General features: G+C 43.5%; 1 protein-coding gene across 6 annotated transcripts in view; it reads right to left on the reverse strand.

Moving 5' to 3' along the window:
* The window catches only part of trhr2 (thyrotropin releasing hormone receptor 2), a 91,661-nt gene that overhangs the window by 18,762 nt on the left and 48,286 nt on the right, over positions 1 to 24,613 (reverse strand). For all 6 annotated transcript variants that reach the window (XR_011643435.1, XR_011643436.1, XR_011643434.1 and 3 more), the window contains exon 6: positions 1,499 to 1,616. Coding sequence is in view for 2 of the 6 variants with exons in the window: in XM_034085195.2 (XP_033941086.1) it covers positions 1,499 to 1,616 (118 nt within the window). In the remaining 4 variants the exon portion in view is untranslated. The remainder of the gene's footprint in view (positions 1 to 1,498; positions 1,617 to 24,613) is intronic.

Consider the following 24,613-nt stretch of genomic DNA (forward strand, 5'->3'; position numbering starts at 1 on the left):
GTAGTCACATTAAAACACTGCTGTATTACGAGATTCATCCAAGTTATCCGAGCTGAGAAATACTAAAACAGAACTGGAATCGTCAGTCCTCTTCTGGATTATGGGACAATGATGAAGATCGTGCAGGAGAGGAGTTTTTCTGAAAGAGGTCCGGAGTCCTGTGTTTTCAAGTACATTTAACAAAAGTTGTGCAATACCTAATAAAGTGTTCACTCTTAAAACTACTGGGTTAAAAAATAACCCAATCATAACCCAGCTGCTGAGTCACAATAGGACAGAACACGCGCTGGGTTGTCTTAACCCATGTGCTGGGCTGGATCATTTTAACCCATGTGCTGGGTTGTTTATTTGACCCAAGCTAGTGATTGAAATTAACTATATCACTGGGTTAAATATAAACCATACATCGGGTTGTTTATTTGACCCAAGCTAGTGATTGAAATTAACTATATCACTGGGTTAAATTAATATAAACCATACATTGGGTTGTTCATTTGACCCAAGCTATTGATTGAAATTAACTATATTGTTGGGCTAAATAGAATATAATAATAATGTATAATAGTGTAATGAATTATCTCCAAACACACCATATATATATATATATATATATATATATATAAAAATGCATATATTGATAATTTGAACAGCTTTGGTAAATCGCCAACATTCCATTTTCCACTATAAAAGAACAATGCATTTTAGCACAATACAAATTCAATATATTTAACTCTTTTAAATAAAAATAAAAACACTTTAAAAACAGTGCTAGGGCCTTGAGAAATATCTGTATTTTAACCATCACTTATGAGTGAACACAATTTTCAGGAACAGTTCTGCGTATTAATTTAACACATGGACCATAAAGACCCAATACATATAAAAGTATAAAACAACATCTACGAACAGTTCTTCAACTCAAAGCTGAACAGTAACAAATCTGTCAATGAACACAACAGAACACAGATGTAAAGCAGCAGGATATAAACAGAGGAGAACAGTGTGTGTGTGTGTGTGTGTGTGTGTGTGTGTGTGTGTGTGTGTGTGTGTGTGTGTGTGTGTGTGTGTGTGTGTGTGTGTGTGTGTGTGTGTGTGTGTGTGTGTGTGTGTGTGTGTGTGTGTGTGTGTGTGTGTGTGTGTGTGTGTGTGGGTGTGTGTGTGTGTGTGTGTGTGTGTGTGTGTGTGTGTGTGTGTGTGTGTGTGTGTGTGTGTGTGTGTGTGTGTGTGTGTGTGTGTGTGTGTGTGTGTGTGTGTGTGTGTGTGTGTGTGTGTGTGATTGTTCAAGTGCAACTTTGTTGGTAGGATTAAACTGCCAAAAGCTTTTTCAGACTCAGCACCCTGGGCTTCAAGTTCCCCTCATCCAGGCCCATCAACACTTTCTGGGTGAAGTCGAAAGTGGTGGCCAAGTCTTTTGGGTAGCTCAGATGCAGGGCAAAGGTCAGTGCAAAAAGCAGGATGAATGCGTCAGCCAGTGTGGGGAGTTCGATAACTCTGTTACCCTCAATGACAACAGCGATCCTCTCTGGGCAGAAGAGTGTGGTGTCTGTTGACCTGGCACTGATCATGAGAAGTCCGACCGCAATGTCCTCTGTGTCTGGATCATCAGACTGCTCCACCTGATGACAAGAACAGATAATTGTTACCCAAATTGCCTATCTCAGAAATGTGTTTTCCGAAAAATACATCAGTGACATATCACATAAAATAACCGTATGTTTTGTGCATAATGTGGGTTTAAGGAAACGCCTATTAGCATTGCACAACATAATGTTACAGCACCAGAAACGTCAGCCTCCAAAATAACCAATCAGTTGACATAAATGCTTTCAACAAAAAAACATGTATAACCTTCATAAGGGTAGGATTTATTTTATCACTGTATTAGACTGTTATTATTAGCTAGTTGTACCTAATAAACTGGCAACTGAATATGTATTTACAGTAGTGGTGTTAATAATTCCTAATATCGGACCGATAATTATCGGGCCGATAAATAAATAATAATAAATGTCTTCTGCCCGTAAAATGTCCAAACCAGGCTTGTCTGGATAAGCGCACTTTAAAAACATAGTCATTGTCCATGCCGGTTTCAGTTGGATTATTTGTCACAGTTGCTCCGATCAGATCGGTCTCCTCCATTTTGTAGATTATTTACGATTTTTGAATCCACATAAAGACATCCGTAAAATCCGACTTAATTGGGGGTGTGTTTTAAACAGTTTAATCCCTTTGTGAATTGTTTCCACTTGCACCGTCCTTTAATTTCTTCATACAGCGGGAATCCAAATGAATTAATCCTGAGTCCAATAACCATCAAAGTCACTCCAATAGTGCTCCTTAATTACACTTTCATCCTCCTTTAACAAAATACTTCACATTCATCCAGTTTGTGACAGTAGTTGTAGCTTTTTGAGACTTTGAAACTTTAATTACTGCTGTTGACCCCCCCCCCCCCCCTTGTGTGTGCGTGTGTGTGGGGGGGGGGGGGGGGGGGGGGACGCAACTTCCAACAGGAGTCATTTGGGGGGGCTCTTGGGAAAAAAGGTTGGGAACCCCTGCTATAGAGGATTAGCTGTTCAACACAAACATAAACAGACCTGATTCAATTCAAACTACAATATGTCCTAAACATAGAGATTGATATTGATATAGATTGTGAAACGTTTTGGATATATTTCACATTTATGCTAATGGCTACTGATATGTTTTAAAAAATGTTTAGATCCGGGAAATCATATGAAATCCAAATACATATCCATTGAACTTTGACCACACTTGTTGCAAGGTTATCTTTTATTAGATGTATTTTTGTAATCCTTATGATTTCAGTCCTTGTTGATAAAACTACACCCACAGTTGGTGGATGTTACAGCAAGTATAGTTTACTGCCGTGAGTTCCAAAACTGTGGGAAGCAAACAGTTTAGAATTCACACAGAGGAGAAAATGCCTGCCTTGCTGATATTACTTTACTCTGAAAACATCCTGAATAATGTTGGGACAGTGTTTTACAAAAAACGATTCAAATATTACAAAATAGAAGAAGACGTGGTAAATATCAAAAGAGTGGTTCGGAGAGAGGCTTTACCAAATGTGTTTTATTGACTTCAGTCAATATACTGAAAAAAGCCACTGTACTCACATGCACACTTTACTATGAAATCACAGCCAATCAACAGAGTGCATTGCATATTTATTAAAACAATAAATCATCACAATGCTTGAACAATACACATAAAGCCACATTACTAATCCATACATTTCAAAATCTGTGAATACATTAAAAACACAACACATCTGCAGCTCTCCAGGGCTAAATTAGAACAGAGTAGGCCCAGAATTAGACACTCTCTCTCTCACACACACACACACACACACACACACACACACACACACACACACACACACACACACACACACACACACACACAGACACACACACGTTCAATGGAGTTCTAATATATAATGTAATTTCAAATTGTATTTTCAAATGCAGTATATAAATAAGTGTCACTGTGGTAACATTGTTGAAATAAGGAAAATAAATATAATTATTCTGCTGTTAGAATTGGAGGGATGAAACAGGGGGTTACGTATTGTAACCCTAGTATATTAGTACAGTCGGAGCCCTCTACTGGACTCTATGGGTACTACTCTCTATCATGCTGTGCGTGCTTTCACCTACTGAGTTTACGTAAACGTAGCCGGCCAATCGGGGCGAGCCTACCTGAATGCGCGCGCAGGCCCACAGTATATAAAGGCGGCTACACCTGCCGCCCACTATCCTATACACTCTTCAGCGAGCGGACTAGGAAAGACAGGGCCCCCAGGTAGAGGGCTCCGCCTGTGCTTATATGACCGACGGTCGGTTGTTATTGTCAATATTAATATAATAATGATTTATTTTCTAATATTCACACTCGATTACGCCAATTTTCTTGTTTCCCCAGCTGGTCGACACCTCTTTTAGCAGAAACAAAGGCTAAATTAATGTATTAAATCCATGTTAATCCATGCGTGTGGGTGTGGAATTAACGGACGTGACGTTGTGCGATTGAGTTGCCAGGCAACAGCTTCGGTTCATGTTAATTTACAAACTCTTCAACTACAACCGTAGTTATATTTAAAAACATGTTAGAAGGCCTCACGAAATACTTTAATGCAAATTAAAATGTAAATGTGAAGGAATGTGTGTATAACAAAATACATCGGTGATAAATGAAACCGGAAACTGACGTAGGCAAGATCCTCAGCTCGATGATTGGATGGTTTAGCTGCAATGCATGCTGGGATTTGGGGTTTATGTGATGTGAAATCGGAAAATGTTTTTTAAAAACTAAATAAAACTTTATTCCGAGTGTGCTTGCTTTTCTCTTTGAAAGTCATCACATAACAGCATTGTAATACACGGTTCGGCTGCATTAAATATTACATATCTGCCGTAGTTCTCTATTTATAGAGCCCTACTGAGAAGACTTCTAGACAAACAGGAAGAACTGCCGCCAAAACTGAAAACGTGACGTGGATCATAAATATATAAGCAATTAAACAACATCTTACATTTCTTTTCACACAATACGTCTCCTTGCAGTATCAACACTAATTCGGCTCACTTTTATATTTGATCCAATTGGTAGATAGGCTGTATTTACACCATAACGGTGCAGAGCTGATAGAAAGGGACACCTGGTGGTTAAAGCACGTTATTGAATTTTATTATTTTATTATTAGATATGAATAGGATCCCTATAAAGTATATTCATTACTCGTTGTTCTCTACTAATAGTTAATTAAAGACTATGTTGTCACAACAAACTGTATATAATGACTAGTTTCCACACCCCTTTCAAGATGTTCTAAGCTAAGGTTTATTGACATATTATACACAACTATGGTGTAGTTATGCAATGAATGAAAAACTTGGGTCGCAGGTTCCTCAACAGTGCATTACAAGACATCTATCAATATTGTGTGTATACCTCCACCATTAAACTGTCATTCTGCACATTTCTTATACTATCTACATACATGTTATAAGAGTATAATACAGTATAATATCAGTTTAATAATAAACAAATAATAAACAAATAAGTGCTTAAACATAGTTAACATTGCAGGAAAGCAATTATATTAAGTACTTTGTCAGGCTTAATATGTATCTGTAAATACAAATGTCACTGTGTGTGCTGTGTGTTCTGCATGTGTGACCATTAAAGAGGGTTTCATCCCTCCATATTCTTCTTCTATACCCCCAAAGCTTTTTTCTTATTCAAAAGAAGACCTTAACCTAAAGTACTCTTTAATGTTTGAATTAAGCCTTATTAGTTTGTCTGTTTTGCACATCCTCCTATTAATATCTAATAATAAATAATAAAATTCAATAACGTGCTTTACCCACCAGGTGTCCCTTTCTATCAGCTCTGCACCGTTATGGTGTAAATACAGCCTATCTACCAATTGGATCAAATATAAAAGTCAGCCGAATTAGTGTTGATACTGCAAGGAGACGTATTGTGTGAAAAGAAATGTAAGATGTTGTTTAATTGCTTATATATTTATGATCCACGTCACGTTTTCAGTTTTGGCGGCAGTTCTTCCTGCTTGTCTAGAAGTCTTCTCAGTAGGGCTCTATAAATAGAGAACTACGGCAGATATGTAATACTTAATGCAGCCGAACCATGTATTACAATGCTGTTATGTGATGACTTTCAAAGAGAAAAGCAAGCACACTCGGAATAAAGTTTTATTTTGTTTTTAAAAAACGTTTTCAGATTTCACATCACATAAACCCCAAATCCTAGCATGCATTGCGGCTAAACCATCCAATAATCGAGCTGAGGATCTTGCCTACGTCAGTTTCCGGTTTCATTTATCACCGATGTATTTTGTTATACACACATTCCTTCACATTTACATTTTAATTTGCATTAAAGTATTTCGTGAGGCCTTCCAACATGTTTTTAAATATAACTACGGTTGTAGTTGAAGAGTTTGTAAATTAACATGAACCGAAGCTGTTGCCTGGCAACTCAATCGCATAACGTCACGTCCGTTAATTCCACATCCACACCAGATCTACACGCATGGATTAACATCGATTTACTACATTAATGTAGCCTTTGTTTCTGCTAAAAGAGGTGTCGACCAGCGGGGGTAACAAGAAAATAGGCGTAATCGAGTGTGAATATTAAAAAGTAAATCATTATTATATTAATATTGACAATAACAACCGACCGTCGGGGTAGCATTTGCTTGGCTTTTCCGGTTATTTCTCCAATGGTTAACATGGGTTAACAATACCGTGTAACTGTCACGTTTGAAGGGATGAAATCGTGACATCTTCACGTCTCCCAGCATGGTAAATCGTCACATGTTCACGTCTTGCCGTGATATCGGGTTGGTTACAATACGTAACCCCCTGTTATTATATATATTTCACACAGGCTCTACTGGACTCTATGGGTACAGTGGGCGGAGCCCCGATGTACACACGCCCTGTCATCCAACATCGACCCACCACACCGTCCCTGGCCGGCTTTTGGCTAACATCCATTGCATCCCCACTTCCTCCCATCCGGTTGTAACCGTAGAGAAGTTGGGGCCGCAATTTGGATAAGGCACACTCACAAGCTTACCTCGTGTAGAGTGTGCATGGAAAAGATCTGTGCGGAGACTCCGTCTGGAGCCTACCGCGCACCATGTTCCCCAGGTCCCTCAGGAGCATGGGAAAACATAAGTGCACCACACTCACACACGCTCCGTGTAGAGTGGGCATGGACAATAGTGAGGAAGGCTCTCCCAGCCTGCCTCCAGCCCTGTATGGGGCTGATTGCGCACCATGTCTCCCGAGTCCCTCAGGAGCATGGGAAAACACAAGTGCTTTATGTCCAGGGGGGGGGGGTCAGACACCTGCTGACCCACAGCCACCCCCCCTCTCACCAGTCATGCGTTGCCTCGGCAAGCACAGACGACGAGAAGGAGCCAAACATGTCCAGGAGATAACATTTTATGAAGGAGCCTGGCGTAGACCAAGACGCCGCTGTGCATATATCTTCTACACTCACGATGCTGAATAAGGCTGTTTGATACAGCCCGTGTAGAATGTGCACGGACCCCAGTGGGGAGGGCTCTCCCCGCCCATCCATAGGCATGTGTAATGCACTCTCAGAGCCATCCTGTTAGGCGCTTCTTGGAGAGCTTTTCTAGCCACACCATCCCCAAAGCACACAAACAGCTGTTCAGTGCGTCTAATGGCAGCCGTGCGCTCTACATAACATGCTAGCGCACGCACTGGGCAGAGGAGGTGCAATTTAGCCTCCCTGGCCCCAATATGGGGTGGAAGATTAAAGCCACCTAACTGAATAGCCCTTGACCTGAACGAACTATTTAGGCTCTTAGGAGTAAAGGAGGGGTTCGGTCTGAGTGTCGCCCCGCTACGGTCACCCCGGATCAAAAGGCAGCTTGGGTGCACCGACAGAGCGGTCAGCTCGGACACTCTTTTGGCCGAAGTCAAGGCAAGTAGCAATGCTGTCTTCCATGACAGTGCTTTCAGGGAGGAGAGATCCAGAGGCTCAAATGGTTCTGTGACCAGAGCCTCGAGCACCAACGGCAGGTCCCACTGTGGGGCGGAGGCGTGCACTACTGGGCGCTGCCTCCTGACCCATTGCAAAAACCGCGACATAAGCGGCTGACTGAAGGCTGACCTGCCTCCAAATCCCTCATGGCAGGACGAGATGGCTGCTGCATACACCTTAATTGTGGAATGAGCCAGCCCCCTGACCACCAGTATCTGTAAGTAGGTAAGAATAGAGCCCAGCGTGCATGACAGAGGCTCTAGACTCCTTCCTTCACACCATCGCCGGAATCCCGCCCACTTTGGCCTGTAACAGGCTGTGGTGGATTCTGCTCCTGCTGCTTGGATAGTCTGAATAACGTTGTCAGACAGCCCCACCTGTCTCAGCCTGTCCCTCTCAGGAGCCAAGCCTGAAGAGGTTGGCCCAGAGTGGGTAACGCCCCTATTGCCCCTGCTTCCTGAGACAGCGCTCCCCAGACTTGAGGAATAGCCCAGGGCTGGCCCACCATCATCTGTGTTACCCCGCGTACCACGGCGCCAGGCGGCGATCTGGGGCCACTAGGATGACTGACAGCTGCTCCCGCCTCACACTATCCAGAAGGGGGGTATAAGGTGCAGCGGTGGAAAGGCGTAAAGCAGCTTCGTTGACCATGGTTCGTGTGCAAATGCATCCACCCCCAAGGGTGGGTTGTCCCAGCGGGCCAGGGAGAACCACAGGGCACAGTGGCTGTTGCACCGATTGGCGAACAGGTCCACCTCTGCTCTCCCGAACTGAGTCCAGAACTGCTTCACCATCTCCGGGTGAAGCCTCCACTCGTCTGGCAGGGGTCCGCCTCTTGACATGAGGTCCCGTCCCGGGATGTGCAGGGCCCTTAGAGACAACACAATCTGTGAAACCCACAACCACAGGTTCTCTGCTGCGGTCAACAAGGCTATTGAGCGGACTCCGCCCTGCCTGTTGATGTACGACACTGTGGTGCGGTTGTCGCTCATCACTAGCACATGTTTGCCCTGTATTAAGGGTTTGAAGTGCTGTAGGACCAGCATCACTGCTTGCAGCTCCAGGAGGTTGCTGTGCCGAGCCTCTGTCAGAGGCCAGCAACCACCTACAGCTCTCTCTAGGCACGTCCCCCCCATCCTGTCACTGAAGCGTCTGTGAAGACTGTGATATAGGAGGTCACTTGCCCCAGTGGAGCTCCCCTCCGCAGATTCTCTGGGGACCCCCAGAATCGGAGGTTGCTCTCTACTGAGGGGGGGATGGTCACCAGACGTCGTTTGTGTCTTGAGATCTACACGAAGGCCGGTAAGCCACCTCTGTATGCGACGTGCATGCAGGAGTCCGAGTGGCACTACGGAGTGAGCAGCCGTCATGAGACCCAAAGTCTGCATGATGATCAAAGCTGTCACCATCGCCCCCTGACACAGCCTGCAGCAGGGATGCCTGTCTGCTTTCTGTCAGGGTGGCATGTAGTCTGCCTGCATCGAGCATCACCCCCAGATATTCTACCTGCTGGTGAGGTATGGGGGAACTCTTCTTCCAATTGACCGCAACTCTTTTTCAACCCAACTTGGTTAGGTGTAGGATCAATTGGGCTGTGTGAAACATTGCCCATTCCCTGGACCTGGCCATGACTATGAGGTCGTCCAGATAAAAGAACACCCTCATGTCATGGTCCCGCAGCGGTTGCAGCGCCGTAGCGTGCATGGGAATAGGGAGTAGCCGAACGTCAGTCTGTTGTACTCCTCCTGGGATGACAGACATTATGGGGAAATGTGGAATGTGGAGAGAGATGACTCTTACTCTGGGATAAATGCACTCGTTTTTACTGAATGCATTGTACACACACATATCACTCTAGAACTATAGTTACACTACGTATAACCACTGTTCTTCTGCGGAGGTCCCTGAACGCACCGCGGCCACTCTCACGGGGGCCGCGCCTCATAATGGGTGTCCAATTAACATCGTATGAAAACGGCCTTGCCGATCTCAACGAGACATTATGGGAAAATGTGGAATTGTGGAGAGAGATGACTCTTACTCTGGGATAAATGCCATAGTTTTTACTAAATGCATTTTTCACACACACACACACACACACACACACACTAGGGTTACAATACGTAACCCACCGTTCATGCAACGGTGGGTTATTTTCGACTTCCTGTTGAAAGGAAACCTATCTCCTCCCAAGATGATAGATTTGACTCTCTATTGCCCCTGAATGGAGGAGGGACGCTGCAAAGCTTGAGTGAGTAACCCAGTCTCAGTGTCCTGCCCCTCTACTCTGTCAGTACACAGCTTTTGTGGGGCTTCCATTCCCCACAAAACTGTGTTCAGGGGACATGCCAGCAGCTGTGGAGCCAAAGCTAAGAAGCTGTAGTATTCTCTGGTGGCCTACTCCGCTGCCAAACCTTTCCATAAGAAGGGAGTTTTGGCATGGGGGCTGACACAGAAAAGGGCCGATTTTCTACTGAGGTCCTTGAACGCACTGCGTTACGCTCCCGTGGGGCCGCGGCTCTGTCCTAATGCCGTCTCTTTGAAATGGACATTAAGGTGAAAAGTGGAAATGTGGAGAGAGATGACTCTTACTCTGGGATAAATGCAATCGTTTTCACTGAATACGTTTCTCACACACACATCACTCTCTCTTGAACCCGCACAGTGTTTTGACAGCACTTCGGTTTATTCCACTCACGTGCACGCGCCCACCTGCTGGCTCCTATACTGGAGTTTACAGAGGGGGCGGGGAGTGTGGGACAGTGTTATTTCCTCTGGGGATGAGCAAGAATCAGCCGCGCTGCGACTACTCCTCACCCACGTAACCAAGGAGATCGATCCAAAGAGCCCTTCCGTAAACACGGGGGCTCCCGGCCCGGGAGATCAACAACACGGTCCTTTTGGAAAGTGCCATGCCGCGTGATCCCTCACCGGCATATCACACGGCAGACAACGGCGGCGGCCACGATCAAGCTACAAATAATTGCTCTGATCTGGTGAGGTGGGGGCATCTCCAGCAATGAGCGAGATGCCCAACACACCCGTGTTTATTTGCAGTTGCCTTGTCACGCGGTAGCGTGGCAGAGCTGTCTTCAGCTCCCTGCCCAGCCTGCTGCCCGCTGGGAGCAGCTGCGCTCCTCCGCCATGGTCATCACCTAGGGCGGTGGACCTCCATGGACCGGACCCGGAAGTGCCCGACAACGGCAAACGGAGCCATCCGCCCCGCTGGAATGGCGAACGTGAATGACACCGCCTCGGCCATATCCTGGTCCCCCAAACACTCTAAGCAGAGGTGGTGGAGACCGGTGCCCGCGATCAAACCAGGGCAGGTGCATGGCCGAGCTTCCAGTAATGGTGAGTCCATTTTTCGTTTCTTCTAATCTTCTAATCTTCTAATCTTCGTTCGTTTAACTCTTCGGTTGTCAGCTCGTCTGAAGAGAAAAAGGATAGTGTAGCCGCCTTTATATACTGTGGACCTGCGCGCGCATTCAGGTAGGCTCGCCCCAATTGGCCGGCTACGTTTACGTAAACTCAGTAGGTGAAAGCACGCACAGCATGATAGAGAGTAGTACCCATAGAGTCCAGTAGAGGGCGGAGCCTGTGTGAAATATAACCCTCTCTAATGGCACATTTCCACTGCAGCGGGGTAGCCGCGTTTAAGCGTCCCTAAGCGTCCTCGCTCAGGCCTCGGGCTGCCTCGCTGGCCGTCCGAGGCCGTGGCGCATTTCCATTACAGTTTAGGACCTGGGGTAGGACCTGGGGTAGGACCTGGTTTAGGACCTGGGTTTATTTTTTGGGACATTTCGAGCTCCCACTGGATTTTATCATCCCCAATGAGATGTAGGAACGTCGTCACCTCCTCGGTGTGCTTTTCTTTGACGTTGCCATTTTTGTAGCTCCTCCGTTTACAAACATGCTGTGTATAAAAATGCTGCATGCTTGCTTCTAGATATATATGCGACGCTAGGGATGATCTCGCGCGCGATCTTGTGACGATTCTCTCTGACCAATCAGCAGTCGAGAGTGTTGACGGCACTAGTTCAGCCCTGGCCCTGGCCTGATAGAAACACGATGTTATGGGGCCAGAAAAAAAGGGAAAAGTACTCGCTAGCCGGGGCTACGCTATATGGAAAGGCCACCAAAAACTGGCCTGGCCGCTTGAGGACGATTAAGGACGCTTAAACGGGGCTACCCGCTGCAGTGGAAATGCGCCATAACGGTCACACATGCAGAGCACACAGTAAAATGTGTTCACTGCTTTTAACCCATCCTAGTACCAGGAGTCTAGTACTAGGGGAGCGGTGGAAGGTGTCTGGTGTTGCTCCTCTTGTGGCTGTCAGAGACATCTTAAACCATGAAGAAGGGTTTACTTGAAAGAACTTGAATTGCATTTCAAACTCTGTAATCTTCTACACAGATCTTAAATAAAGAGTTGAATTGTATCCAATATTTACATCTGCCAGTACAGACACATGTAAAAACTATACATCAGTTTAAAAATGTTCTCAACATTTGGACTTGTTCCTCTGCGCATGACACAGAGTCTAACCGTCCTGCCTTTAGTTTAGCTATTATTACGCGGAGTGAAGCAGGTAGGACCCAAACAACACTTGACGATACCTTTATTTCAAGGACTACATTTGGACAAACAAAACACTCTTCGGTGAACTGGGTCACATATACACAACAGTTAATGAGGCACAGGTGCAAACAATCCAGAACAGGAGATCACAATCAAGCTGGCAGGTGACACACAACGACAAGAAGTGATGACACCTGAAACGAGAGGACAGAGTCAACATCAAAATAAACTGCAAGGCCACCAGAATAAACACAAAACAATAAGCTAACAGAACTCTAACGCTGACACCTTACAGTACCCCCCCTCTTACGGACGGCTCCAGACGTCCCTGAAGCCTGAGACTGTTCTCTATCGAAGTCAGATATAAGGGTCTTGTCCACAATGAAGCTGGCTGGGATCCAGCACCTCTCCTCTAATCCATACCCTACCCAGTCGACCAGGAACTGTCTACCTCTGCCCCTCTTCCTTTCAGACAGTATTTTGTCCACAGTGTACACTTGACCTCCGTCGACAATCCGGGGAGGTGGAGGGGGCGTGGAGGCGGGGACCAGTCTGCTCTCTTTGACCGGTTTCAACTTGCTGACATGAAACGTGGGGTGGACTTTGATGGACTTTGGAAGACATAAACAGACAGCAACAGGGTTAACCACTTTGGCTATGGGAAAAGGACCAACGAACCGGGCAGCCAGCTTCCTGGAGGCTGTTCAGCCGACGCCAGCTCCCCGAGTCCTGTCGGCGTACCGGCCGACTCCAGCACCTCGTCTCCTGCTGGCTCTCCAGCCGACGCCAGCTCCCCGTGTCCTGTCGGTGTACCGACCGACACAAGTTCCTTCTCAAGACCCTTCTCAAGACCCATCTCAAGTCCCCTCTCAAGTCCCCTCTCGACTTCCCTCTCAAGTTCCTTCTCAAGTCCCCTCACAAGTCTCCTCTCCAGTTCCCTCTCAAGTCTCCTCTCGAGCTACCTCTCGAGTCACCTCTCAAGTCACCTCTCAAGCCACCTCTCGAGTCACCTCTCAAGTCTCCTTACAAGTCAACTCTCAAGTTCCTTCTCGAGTCATCTCTCAAGTCTCCTCTCCAGTTCCCTCTCAAGTCTCCTCACGAGTCCCCTCTCGAGTCCCCTCTCGAGTCCCCTTTCAAGACACTTCTCAAGTCCCCTCTCGAGTCCCCTCTCAAGTCTCCTCTCCAGTTCCATCTCAAGTCCCCTCTCGAGTCTCCTCTCGAGTCCCCTCTCGAGTCTCCTCTCGAGTTCCCTCTCAAGTCACCTCCCGAGTTCCCTCTCAAGTCTCCTCTCGAGTCTCCGTTCAAGTTCCCTCTCGAGATCCCTCTCAAGTCACCTCTCAAGTCAACTCTCAAGTTTCCTCTCGAGTTCCCTCTCAAGCCCTCTCCCGCAGACTGCTCTTCTGCTGGGGGTCCTGCCAACTCCATGTCCTGTGCCGTTGGAGGTCCCGCAGACTCCTCTTCTGCTGGGGGTCTTGCCAACTCCATGTCCTGTGCCGTTGGAGGTTCCGCCGACTGCTCTCCTGCCGGGGGTCCTGCCGGCCCTGTGTCCTCTTCCGTGGGGAATCTTGCCGACACCTGTCCCACCGGCTCCGGATCCTGTCCGGTCGACACCGGCTCCTGCCCGGCCTCCGGAGCTGTCCGGTCTTTGCCCTTGAGCCCGGTCCCCTAGTTCACCGTAGAGTGTTTTGTTTGTTCTAAGTTTACTCAAGACCTTGAAATAAAGGTATTATCAAGTGTTATCTGCATTTGGGTCCTACCTGCTTCACTCTGCGTATCAGCTATTCAGCTTGTCTTCCACTCCACAGTGCTAATCTGTGGAATCTAAGGACACTGGTTGGGTTTAAAGGGAATAGGAATAGAAATTAGTCGAACGAATATTTAAAGAAGATCGTGTTTCCACTTTAATAATCAAAGAACCAAGAATTAGAACCAACTCTGCACTGCCCCTTAATTCTACAGAGCGTCCTGTCACATTTCCGCTGTTTTGCATTCAGCTGTCACGCACCACCTGTGCATGCATCGCAGAGGTTTTCAGTAAGATACAAGCCACTGACAGAACAAATTAGCAACTAGATGTTTAACATATTAATAGGATAGGATTATGTCTTTGTTGTGTTTACAGATTGTTACACTGCCCCTGATAGGGGGGGGGGGAATCACAACATTCTTCTCACATTTAAATGAATCTGTAAATATCTAAAACTATTTGTTGAACCAAACATCAGCACTGCCAAGTACACATAGCACATTTTGAAAAAGCTAAAACAGGTTATTCTGCTTACTCAATCGAAATAAAGCAATCTTTTTAGGGGCATAAAGACTGAAATACATGTTGTTCACTACAGCAAGACAGTTTCATCCCACAGGCAATAAGACTGTTAAACACCTGAACTGTTGAAACAACATCCACAATATTCATCTGGCTGCTACTTAAAATGTATTTATCTATTTACCTAGTATATCATATTTCAATTACTTGCATATTAGACTCTTATTGCACTATTTCACTTTTTTAAACAATGTTCTTCTTGTATTTACTATTTACTTGCACTATATCTTTCTGTTTATCTGTGTTTTGTGTTGCACTGTTGGAGAAGCCTGTGACCTAAGATTGTCATCGACATAACTACACTGTAGCCATGTTCTTTTGACAATTAAAGAACCTTGAACCTTGAAGTAGACCCAGCAGGGTCACGTTTCACAAATCCAAAATAAAATGTAAACAAAAACCATCATAACTTAAATATCACTTACAGTACAGCAATGTTCATCATCATTTCACTACACCAAATAAAGGATGAAGAACAGTCGGACATATTTACATGCAGCATGTAATTCAAGAGTTTAATTTATTTAGACTATTTAAACTTTCCATTATTCCTCCTTGTAAAAACACTACATAGCTTCCTAGTGCATGTTTGACACGCTGCCAACTAGATACAAATAATCCTGGCTGATAAATCCTCATGAGCCTCATGTGAAAAGTTATTTACATTAGTGTTGTCACAGAGCTAATATAACCACACGTACAATGCACAGTATGCAATGCACAGGTGTATGCTAAGTTGCTAAAGTATTAGCATGATAAAGGTAAGGAGACATGATCACTGGTGTTAGTGTTCTCATCAGTTAAAGGGTAGGCTGACTTATGGGATAAGTTATGGAAGCAAATAAGTGCCATAAAGATCTGAATCTTTAAGTAACTGAATGCCTTACTATGTCATTTAATTACTACAGAAAACCATTTCATTGCACTGACATAGTGTGTACAAAAAAAACATACTTTCATCAAATAATGAAGTATTTCTGTTCACGATTACATATGAATCATCAGAATAGTTGTTGTAAGGTTGAACGCTTATGGTCACTGTCACCCCTTTCCCACTGAAATCAGTTCCTGCTGGTGCTAGTTGTTTGCAGTTGGTTCAATTTCCAAACCAAATGAGATCCAGTTTGGTTGTCGACCGCACATTGCCCGAGTGGAGCCAAGTCATGACGTCAAGGTTAACCAGAAAGAATATCATTTAGAGCTGTGTTTATGTTGCTCTTAATATTATAATAATAGTAATACCTTTATTTATGCAGCACTAAAACAAAGTAACAAAGTGCTTTACATAGATTAAGAGCAGGCCGTTCAGGCGGCAACAAAGCATGCCGTCACAATTCCCCACCGCCCCCAATAAAATACACAGCGTATCAACAACAAAAGCAGTAATACAAAAAAAGAAAAGTACAAAAATTCTTTACAAAAACACTGGGGTTAAGCCTACTGTTTACTAACATTACATTACATTACATCACATTGCATTTAGCTGAAGCTTTTATCCAAAGCGACGTACAATAAGTGCGTTCGACCAACAAAATACAAACTTGAAGAAAACAGAATCATAAAGTACATCAGGTTTCATAGAGCAAAAACATTTCAAGTGCTACTCAACTGGCTTTAGAGAAGCCAGCCCTTTATTACTAACGGCAGCTGCCGCTGGAAAGTAGTAATTCTCTGTCTGACTGTCACACAAATAACATCTCCTGATGCATTTTTCCCTATAAGTGAATATTATTTTAGTGTGAATTGACATTGACATTGTTGCTGGTGTAAAAAATAAAGAAAAACGACTTATGCCGATGAAGCAGTGTGCTGCTCTTCAAAACGGTCAATGTTAGCTAACAGCTGGTTATTAAAAGTAGGCTGGAAAATAAATAAATGTCACATGTATGACCTCAAACATGATGGTTATGATGCATATTTGATATACTTTGATAAACATCTTAGAAAAGAGTGACAGCTTGAAATAGGGACAGCTATATTGAAAGATAATAATGTCTAACCTTTTGTTTGTCACGTCAAATTCTTCTTTCAAAGATATGGATGACACCATTTGTAAATTGCAGTAGATGCGGTCTTCTTTGTCCTTGAATTCATAATAACTGACTTTCAGCTTGTCAGTAAGTAAAACAAAACATATTGCGTTTTTATTGGTTCTTTAAATGTGACCTGAGTGGAAAAAATGACTATTTTGGAATCATTAAATATTCTAAGTCACAGGTCTTTTTTTCTTTTGTCTTTACGATAAAGCGAATCTTATACATTAGTTGTCTACGGCTGTGAAGTCACCAGATGGAACCAGCTCAATTACAATTATAGCTTTTCTTTCTTGTTGGATTTAAATTGTGTACTTACAAATTCATAGATATCCTATTATATGGTGATATGGAAACTTAAATGTTCTCCTGCTGATGGTCGGCTGCAGGTCTGTCTGCTAAACGAACTGTAGTATCATCTAATGAAGGCCAACCTAACACCTGATCTCCAGATAGAGCCGTCTCAGCTGGACCCCCAACAGATCTGAGAGCAGCTGGGCCCATGTTGGTGGGATGGTCTGCTGGCTTGCCATTGACAGTTGTCTCCTGGTGGCTGCTTCCATTCTGCTGTGAGGTCATCTCAATTGCAGTTTCCATTAGGTCTCTCCTAGCCTTTTCATTGGTTCTATTGCTATCGGCCTGCGAGGGTCGTGGGTCTCTGACGGTGCCGAAGCCAGTCTGAATCATTGATAGTGTCCTATGATTAGCCTCTGGTCTCTGGCAGCGGTAAAGCCTGCGAAAGGCTGAGCGAAACTTCTGAGACATGGCATTGTATATGACAGGATTTATAGCGCTGTTGGCATAGATGCACGTCCGACAAAACAGGAGGAACCAGGCATCCAGATAAGGTGTGGACACAAAAGAGTTGATCAAAACTAAAGTCCGGTATGGCATCCACAGAAGAGCAAAGAGGATCACCACTACTGCCAGCATCTTTGTCACCTGAGAAGTAGAGATAGCATTACACCACATTAGAGCAGCTGTGATTTAAGATATAAACAAATGAAGACTCTGATTTATAGACACATCAATCCCTTCCCTGATGGTGGCTCTAATGTTCATCATTGGCATCCATTGTTATCTCGCAAACGAGACTGCCAGGTGAAGTTAAACACCCTCAGCATGCCTTCACCGTCTTCACCACCCCACCACTGGTTGGTGACCATGGTAAAAGCTCCTACCTTTTTGGGTAACACTTTACGGTAAGGGTACATGAATCATCATGAATTCATGCATGACTTAATGCATGAATTCATGCATGACTTAATGCATGAAAAAGCATGAATTCATGCATGACTTAATGCATGCAAAAGCATGAATTCATTCATGTAGTACTCGTGAACTATCAGTAATGTACAGGTATTAATGGTATCTCATGCATGAATTAATGCAGGAACAAAACCTTAATGAATGCATCAACTAAGGTATCTCAATCATCATGACTTCTGAGTTATGAATGATGTTCATGTCTTCTTCATAGAGATCTGCAGTTAAAGGGTCAGGCCAAAGAACGGACCAGTCACAGCCATTCCAAGTATTGTATTCATGAGTAACTAAGCATGACTTTGTCTTTACTTCATCATGTTTGTGCCCCTTCAAATAGAGTGGTGACCTGTTCCATCGTTGACACTGATAACTAACATGTGATTAATGGTGGTATGAAAGAGAATGTATGAAGCATAAGCAATTCATGGGGTGGGTTGGAGAAATTATAGTAAGGTCACTGAATTTACACAAAATGTACTGCAGATTTTACAATTGTCTTTATTCACAAAAAACACATTTTTATTTTATAAAAAAATACATACCGTAATAGTAATAACATTCGAACAAACATCCATGATCTATGCCATGGGTTCAAAAACAGCGTAAAGGTCCAACTTTGTACCTTTTTTAAAAACTAATAAAACTGTAAAAACAACTCAAACTTCTTTCCTGTGTATATCCAGTAAGGATCCAGCCCCTTATGTTTCAGGATTGCTGAAGCTGTAGGCTCCTGCTTGCAAAACATCCATCTTCTTCATATCTGAAGTCAGTGAGCTCTTGGTGGTTCAAACAGGGAAACATGACCCGAATGTCCTTCAGTAAACGGCCGAGAGGTCCTTTCTTATGCCTGTTTCCAAGCCAGTAAGTCCACTCTATAACTGCAAGATATTCTTTCAAAAGTTTCTCAGTTCGGTTTCCCCTAAGCTGCCAAATTATTGATTTGTATGTTAACCATGCCCTCTCTATATGCTGAGTGTGAGCTCCAGTAACAGAAGTGTGAATAGCCCAACAAATGTGCCATAAACTGAACTCATCAGTTAAGTATATGCATGGACTTGTGTGGGGATGTGTGGGTGCCATTAGTATTAATGTTGCCTACTGGACTTTCAAAACTATGTAACCATGGAAAATGTTCAATAACCTTTTGTAATGATCGGGCTATATGCATAGCTACGATGCATATATGTTACCACTAGGCGGCAGTATAACATCCATTGACATAGAAGGGAGTATAACAAGATGTGAGTCGGTACTCCCCGGAGTGGGAGGGACTTCGCCTCTCTATAAAGTGGCTAGTGAAGCCATAGATATATATATCTATTACCTCATTCACACCAACGCAACTCCGGTTCAAGCTCCATGCTATCAATCAATCAATCAATCAATGTTTATTTATATAGCCCAATATCACAAATGTTACATTTGTCTCAGTGGACTTCACAGTTTGTACAGAATATCAGTATGACAATACGACACCCTCTGTCCTTAGCAGGGGCGCCGTAAGGGGGTGAAAAGTTAGGACGATTCTAAGGGCCCGTGACTGACAGGGGCCCCAAACATTTTTAGAACATTAAGAAAAAATGTCTAAGTAACCTTTGATCAATCATCAATAATTAACATTATTATAACGTTATATTGATAATGTACTCACTAAACATACGATTCATTTCACTTTTTTTCTTCCAAAAGTTAATTACCCAAAGCCTCTGTACACCCCCCTCTATTTACATGTAATGGTTTGGTCCTGCCTCCAAACGCTGTGCGGCACCGCTCTTTCTAGCAGCAAAAGTGAGAGCATGTTAGGAGCAGGGATGCTAGTTACGTGTGTACGATGTCTCAATGACTAACAAAGTCAGGCTTTCAAAAAAGAAAAGAAAGGAGAGAAAGACAAGAGAGAGGGACTAAAGGGCGACAGTATGTCACCCAGTTTTTCAAAAGAAGATGTGGGTGTGGTCTATGAGTGGTGGAAATTAGTCTGTTAGCTAAGCTTAGTCCATTGTAAATAATAATTGTAATGTTTTGCTGACATTAAATACTGTTAATATCTTCACAGAAAATGCACAGGTTTTTAATTTCACTCGTCTTTTAGCTGACATTTAATAAATGCAGGTACATTGTTAGCAGCTATTCATACTAAATCAGTTGTCCCTCCCCCTGGTGCCAGGACCAACAGATCCATCTCTAGACTTAGCAGCCCTGTCCCCCCATAAGGCTTTGCAGTCTTGCCATGCTGTCCATTGAAAGCCAGTTGCCTAGAAAGCTGGACTTCAAGGACTTGATCAGTGACTTTGCCTGTAAGAAGGCTAGGCGCTGGGCTCTTGGTGAGTAAGGCAGAGCCAGGGCTCGTAATAACTGTTAAAGGGCAAGGCTATGGTAACGATATTGGATCACTACACACAAGATGCATGATGAGAAAAAGACTGAGAACAGGTAATAGGCTCTGATTTAGCACCACCATCAGGCCTTTTCACTTCCATTTCCGTTTTGTTGTCCATTTACACTTTAATACCCGCTTATTTTGTAGTTGGTATGTATATTATTTAATTAAAACATCTGCTGCTTATGTTATTTTTTTTGTTATAGCATTTTTTAAATGATAATATTGTTTTATTTTAAGAGGTCATGTATATTTAAGTTATATTTATATTGATTTATGAATGTTCCATTCAAAAATGTTATTAAAAAAGCATGTACACCATAAAAGATGACTATTAAGGTCTATTGTCAGGAATGTTAGTCTTATATCAAATAGTGAATTCTGCAGCAGAATGTTGCAGTAGAATTTGCAGTCTGCACAGTGTTATATTTTCACCGCTCAGTGTCAGTAAATATTGTGCAGTTAGTATTGGACTACAAGATACATTTAAATGTAAGAGTTATTTAAAGCATAAATGAGTGGGTTGGATTCTGGAGGTGTGGTTACAGCAATTGTGCTTGGTTGGCGTGGCCTGGGCCTGGCGGTGGGGCCCAATGTGATGTATTTTCATGGGGCCCAAAATCCCTGGCGGCGCCCCTGGTCCTTAGACCCTCACATCATATAAGGAAAAACTTAAAGGGAAAAATGGGAGAAACCTCAGGGAGAGCAACAGAGGAGGGATCCCTCTCCCAGGACGGACAGACGTGCAATAGATGCCGTGTGTAAATGCTAGAGCTTTTCAGGTTCAGAACCGGTTCTTCGGTTTAGCTCCGGCTCTTTTCACACCGCCCAGAGTCCATCTGGTGCTGCGTCATTGTCATGACGTAACCGTTTGCGTGCCTGCTTCATAAAGCCAAACCGCGCAGAAACCCCTCACAGCTCACACCGACAACAACAACAACAACAATGGCCGATTGTGCTCCAGCTTCCTCTGTACCTCTTCGGAAGACCAGATTCCCAGTAGGTAGCTGGTCTCTTCCGTGGACCACTGCTGCTTGTTAAGTTTCTCCATCGTTGTGTACAAACTGGATAAAACGCGGGCTTTTTGTTGTTGTTCAGGAGTTGATCCCGCCCCTGCCCCCGCCTCGACGTAAGCGTGACGTATGCGGTGCTTTTGCTCCAGCCGGACAATTTGTTGCTTGAAACAAACCGGATTCCGGAGCTAAGAGGCTGCTCCGCTTTTCATTGGTTCTATTGCTATCGGCCTGCGAGGGTCGTGGGTCTCTGACGGTGCCGAAGCCAGTCTGAATCATTGATAGTGTCCTATGATTAGCCTCTGGTCTCTGGCAGCGGTAAAGCCTGCGAAAGGCTGAGCGAAACTTCTGAGACATGGCATTGTATATGACAGGATTTATAGCGCTGTTGGCATAGATGCACGTCCGACAAAACAGGAGGAACCAGGCATCCAGATAAGGTGTGGACACAAAAGAGTTGATCAAAACTAAAGTCCGGTATGGCATCCACAGAAGAGCAAAGAGGATCACCACTACTGCCAGCATCTTTGTCACCTGAGAAGTAGAGATAGCATTACACCACATTAGAGCAGCTGTGATTTAAGATATAAACAAATGAAGACTCTGATTTATAGACACATCAATCCCTTCCCTGATGGTGGCTCTAATGTTCATCATTGGCATCCATTGTTATCTCGCAAACGAGACTGCCAGGTGAAGTTAAACACCCTCAGCATGCCTTCACCGTCTTCACCACCCCACCACTGGTTGGTGACCATGGTAAAAGCTCCTACCTTTTTGGGTAACACTTTACGGTAAGGGTACATGAATCATCATGAATTCATGCATGACTTAATGCATGAATTCATGCATGACTTAATGCATGAAAAAGCATGAATTCATGCATGACTTAATGCATGCAAAAGCATGAATTCATTCATGTAGTACTCGTGAACTATCAGTAATGTACAGGTATTAATGGTATCTCATGCATGAATTAATGCAGGAACAAAACCTTAATGAATGCATCAACTAAGGTATCTCAATCATCATGACTTCTGAGTTATGAATGATGTTCATGTCTTCTTCATAGAGATCTGCAGTTAAAGGGTCAGGCCAAAGAACGGACCAGTCACAGCCATTCCAAGTATTGTATTCATGAGTAACTAAGCATGACTTTGTCTTTACTTCATCATGTTTGTGCCCCTTCAAATAGAGTGGTGACCTGTTCCATCGTTGACACTGATAACTAACATGTGATTAATGGTGGTATGAAAGAGAATGTATGAAGCATAAGCAATTCATGGGGTGGGTTGGAGAAATTATAGTAAGGTCACTGAATTTACACAAAATGTACTGCAGATTTTACAATTGTCTTTATTCACAAAAAACACATTTTTATTTTATAAAAAAATACATACCGTAATAGTAATAACATTCGAACAAACATCCATGATCTATGCCATGGGTTCAAAAACAGCGTAAAGGTCCAACTTTGTACCTTTTTTAAAAACTAATAAAACTGTAAAAACAACTCAAACTTCTTTCCTGTGTATATCCAGTAAGGATCCAGCCCCTTATGTTTCAGGATTGCTGAAGCTGTAGGCTCCTGCTTGCAAAACATCCATCTTCTTCATATCTGAAGTCAGTGAGCTCTTGGTGGTTCAAACAGGGAAACATGACCCGAATGTCCTTCAGTAAACGGCCGAGAGGTCCTTTCTTATGCCTGTTTCCAAGCCAGTAAGTCCACTCTATAACTGCAAGATATTCTTTCAAAAGTTTCTCAGTTCGGTTTCCCCTAAGCTGCCAAATTATTGATTTGTATGTTAACCATGCCCTCTCTATATGCTGAGTGTGAGCTCCAGTAACAGAAGTGTGAATAGCCCAACAAATGTGCCATAAACTGAACTCATCAGTTAAGTATATGCATGGACTTGTGTGGGGATGTGTGGGTGCCATTAGTATTAATGTTGCCTACTGGACTTTCAAAACTATGTAACCATGGAAAATGTTCAATAACCTTTTGTAATGATCGGGCTATATGCATAGCTACGATGCATATATGTTACCACTAGGCGGCAGTATAACATCCATTGACATAGAAGGGAGTATAACAAGATGTGAGTCGGTACTCCCCGGAGTGGGAGGGACTTCGCCTCTCTATAAAGTGGCTAGTGAAGCCATAGATATATATATCTATTACCTCATTCACACCAACGCAACTCCGGTTCAAGCTCCATGCTATCAATCAATCAATCAATCAATGTTTATTTATATAGCCCAATATCACAAATGTTACATTTGTCTCAGTGGACTTCACAGTTTGTACAGAATATCAGTATGACAATACGACACCCTCTGTCCTTAGCAGGGGCGCCGTAAGGGGGTGAAAAGTTAGGACGATTCTAAGGGCCCGTGACTGACAGGGGCCCCAAACATTTTTAGAACATTAAGAAAAAATGTCTAAGTAACCTTTGATCAATCATCAATAATTAACATTATTATAACGTTATATTGATAATGTACTCACTAAACATACGATTCATTTCACTTTTTTTCTTCCAAAAGTTAATTACCCAAAGCCTCTGTACACCCCCCTCTATTTACATGTAATGGTTTGGTCCTGCCTCCAAACGCTGTGCGGCACCGCTCTTTCTAGCAGCAAAAGTGAGAGCATGTTAGGAGCAGGGATGCTAGTTACGTGTGTACGATGTCTCAATGACTAACAAAGTCAGGCTTTCAAAAAAGAAAAGAAAGGAGAGAAAGACAAGAGAGAGGGACTAAAGGGCGACAGTATGTCACCCAGTTTTTCAAAAGAAGATGTGGGTGTGGTCTATGAGTGGTGGAAATTAGTCTGTTAGCTAAGCTTAGTCCATTGTAAATAATAATTGTAATGTTTTGCTGACATTAAATACTGTTAATATCTTCACAGAAAATGCACAGGTTTTTAATTTCACTCGTCTTTTAGCTGACATTTAATAAATGCAGGTACATTGTTAGCAGCTATTCATACTAAATCAGTTGTCCCTCCCCCTGGTGCCAGGACCAACAGATCCATCTCTAGACTTAGCAGCCCTGTCCCCCCATAAGGCTTTGCAGTCTTGCCATGCTGTCCATTGAAAGCCAGTTGCCTAGAAAGCTGGACTTCAAGGACTTGATCAGTGACTTTGCCTGTAAGAAGGCTAGGCGCTGGGCTCTTGGTGAGTAAGGCAGAGCCAGGGCTCGTAATAACTGTTAAAGGGCAAGGCTATGGTAACGATATTGGATCACTACACACAAGATGCATGATGAGAAAAAGACTGAGAACAGGTAATAGGCTCTGATTTAGCACCACCATCAGGCCTTTTCACTTCCATTTCCGTTTTGTTGTCCATTTACACTTTAATACCCGCTTATTTTGTAGTTGGTATGTATATTATTTAATTAAAACATCTGCTGCTTATGTTATTTTTTTTGTTATAG

The sequence above is a fragment of the Pseudochaenichthys georgianus genome, chromosome 6, assembly GCF_902827115.2.
Source record: "Pseudochaenichthys georgianus chromosome 6, fPseGeo1.2, whole genome shotgun sequence".
Classification (NCBI taxonomy): domain Eukaryota; kingdom Metazoa; phylum Chordata; class Actinopteri; order Perciformes; family Channichthyidae; genus Pseudochaenichthys; species Pseudochaenichthys georgianus.